This window comes from Eschrichtius robustus, chromosome 10 (assembly GCF_028021215.1).
Source record: "Eschrichtius robustus isolate mEscRob2 chromosome 10, mEscRob2.pri, whole genome shotgun sequence".
Classification (NCBI taxonomy): Eukaryota; Metazoa; Chordata; class Mammalia; order Artiodactyla; family Eschrichtiidae; genus Eschrichtius; species Eschrichtius robustus.
The window spans coordinates 36,804,211-36,806,421 of NC_090833.1; the positions used below are offsets into that span (position 1 = coordinate 36,804,211).

The 2,211-nt window shown below is 44.6% G+C and overlaps 1 protein-coding gene across 1 annotated transcript; it reads left to right on the forward strand.

Annotated features, from left to right (window-relative positions):
- LOC137770928 (olfactory receptor 2S2-like) lies at positions 1 to 1,032 on the forward strand. The gene is given in 3 exon segments (XM_068553977.1): positions 1 to 25; positions 28 to 620; positions 622 to 1,032. Coding segments are annotated over 3 exon segments (1,029 nt in total).
- The last annotated feature ends 1,179 nt before the right edge of the window (positions 1,033 to 2,211 follow it).

Consider the following 2,211-nt stretch of genomic DNA (forward strand, 5'->3'; position numbering starts at 1 on the left):
ATGGAAAAAGCTAATCAGACCTCCCCCCAGTGGGGTTCATTCTCCTGGGCCTCTCAGCCCACCCAAGGCTGGAGAAAACATTCTTTGTGCTCATCCTGCCCATGTACCTGGTGACCCTGCTGGGCAACGGGGTCCTCATCCTGGTGACCATCCCTGACTCCCGCCTACACAAGCCCATGTACTTCTTCCTGAGGAACCTCTCCTTGCTGGACATCTGCTACACAGCCTCCTCAGTCCCTCTGGTCCTGGATGGCTTCCTGGCCCCCCAGGAAACCATCTCTTTCTCCACCTGTGCCGTGCAGATGTTCCTCTCCTTTGCCATGGCAGGGACAGAGTGTGTGCTCCTGAGCATGATGGCGTTTGACCACTACATGGCCACTTGCAACCCCCTTAGATACCCTGCGGTCATGAGCAAGGCTGCCTATGTGCCCATGGCTGCCGGCTCCTGGGCTATTGGTGGTGCTGCTTCTCTGGTACACACATCGTTGGCAATTCTGCTGCCCCTCTGTGGGGACAACATCATCAACCACTTCACCTGTGAGATCCTGGCTGTCCTGAAGTTGGCCTGTGCTGGCATCTCCATCAATGTGATCAGCATAGGCGTGACCAATGTGATCTTCCAGGGGGGTCCCAGTTCTGTTCATCTCTGCCTCTTATGTCTTCATCATTGCTACCATCCTGAGGATCCCCTCAGCTGAGAGGAGGAAAAAGGCCTTCTCCACCTGCTCTGCCCACCACACTGTGGTGATAATATTCTATGGGACCTTATTTTTCATGTATGGGAAGCCCAAGTCTAAGCACCCCCTGGGGGTAGACAAAGAGGATCTTTCAGACAAGCTCATCCCTCTCTTCTATGGGGTGGTGACCCCCATGCTCAACCCCATCATCTACAGCCTGAGGAACAAGGATGTGAAGGCCGCTGTGAGGAAACTGGTGAGTCAGAAATCCTTCAGTCAGTGTTGTAGGAGGAGCCTTCTGTGGTTCTCACCCCCATGGAAGAAAGGACTTCAATCATTACAGCTGCCATTCTAAAGCCAAGTCAACTTAACTGGAATGATCTCTTCCCCTTAAGTCCATTTTCAGGGAATGTTTAACTTTCCAGAGTGTATTTCCTGAGTTTTGGCCACATGTCTGACATTCAACAGATGCCAGACAATAAATCCTCTAATTGAATGATGAAGACATTCTGATAACATGCTAAAACCAAGGAGACAGGGACCATTAGAGCAAGCCTAATGGCCCGTGTTGTGCCTAAACTGCAGAGTTAGTTCAGAGAGGTAAGACGGCTCTCACAGCAGCTTTGCCACCCCTGTTGGAATCACAGGGAGAGTCAGAGGAACAAGGAGGAAGTGGACATTTTCATCTTGGACTTCTGTATATTAGATTGAGTTTGCCTGAAATGCTCAGAAGAGACAAAATTTGCCACATAGAAAGACTTTGGGTGAGAATAACCTATTTTGATTAAATAAATTTCTTTTTTATCTATGAGAAAATTGAAGCTATATTTTTCTTGATGCACTGCACATTTTGAAACACTGCTAGTCAATCAAATTAAATTGAAGAAGGAGTATAGGGTTTGAATTTGATATTCATCACTTACAGCAATTCCCAATAGAAAAGCTAGTAGTCTGTTACATAATAACTCACATTCTGAAAAAAAAAATAGATGACAGGTAGATAGATAAAGAAAGAAACAGATAGTGGCTACATATGTTTGAAGACTTTGGGGTGGGGGGTTAAAGTTGCCAGGAATTCTCAGAGACTTTAATATACTAATGTACACTGCAAATGTCCAAGAGACATAAAGTCTGTAGCATTTCCTGAGCCTCCATAGTTTAGCACAATAAAACTGGGAAGTATTTTCTTACTTATGACCTTGGGCAGGTTGCTTAACATCTCTCAGCTTATTTCTTCATATTTTAAAAACCTAACCACTTTATTTTTTTTACGTGGATTAGATAAGACACTATAAATAAGTCCTCTGTAAATAGTAAGCAGCATAGAAATGTACGATATTGCTAGAAGTATTATTATGAGTGCCGCAGAGTGCTAATGTGCCATGTGGAAGAGAGCAAGATATAGTTCCTATCTAGAACAATAGACACAAAAGATGGATGAGACATTCGAGATGGCAGTGGATGAACAGAAGCGGTTTTATGGCAAGTTATATTAAATTCTGAGAATATTGGAAAACTAAAAGAGAATTTAGAA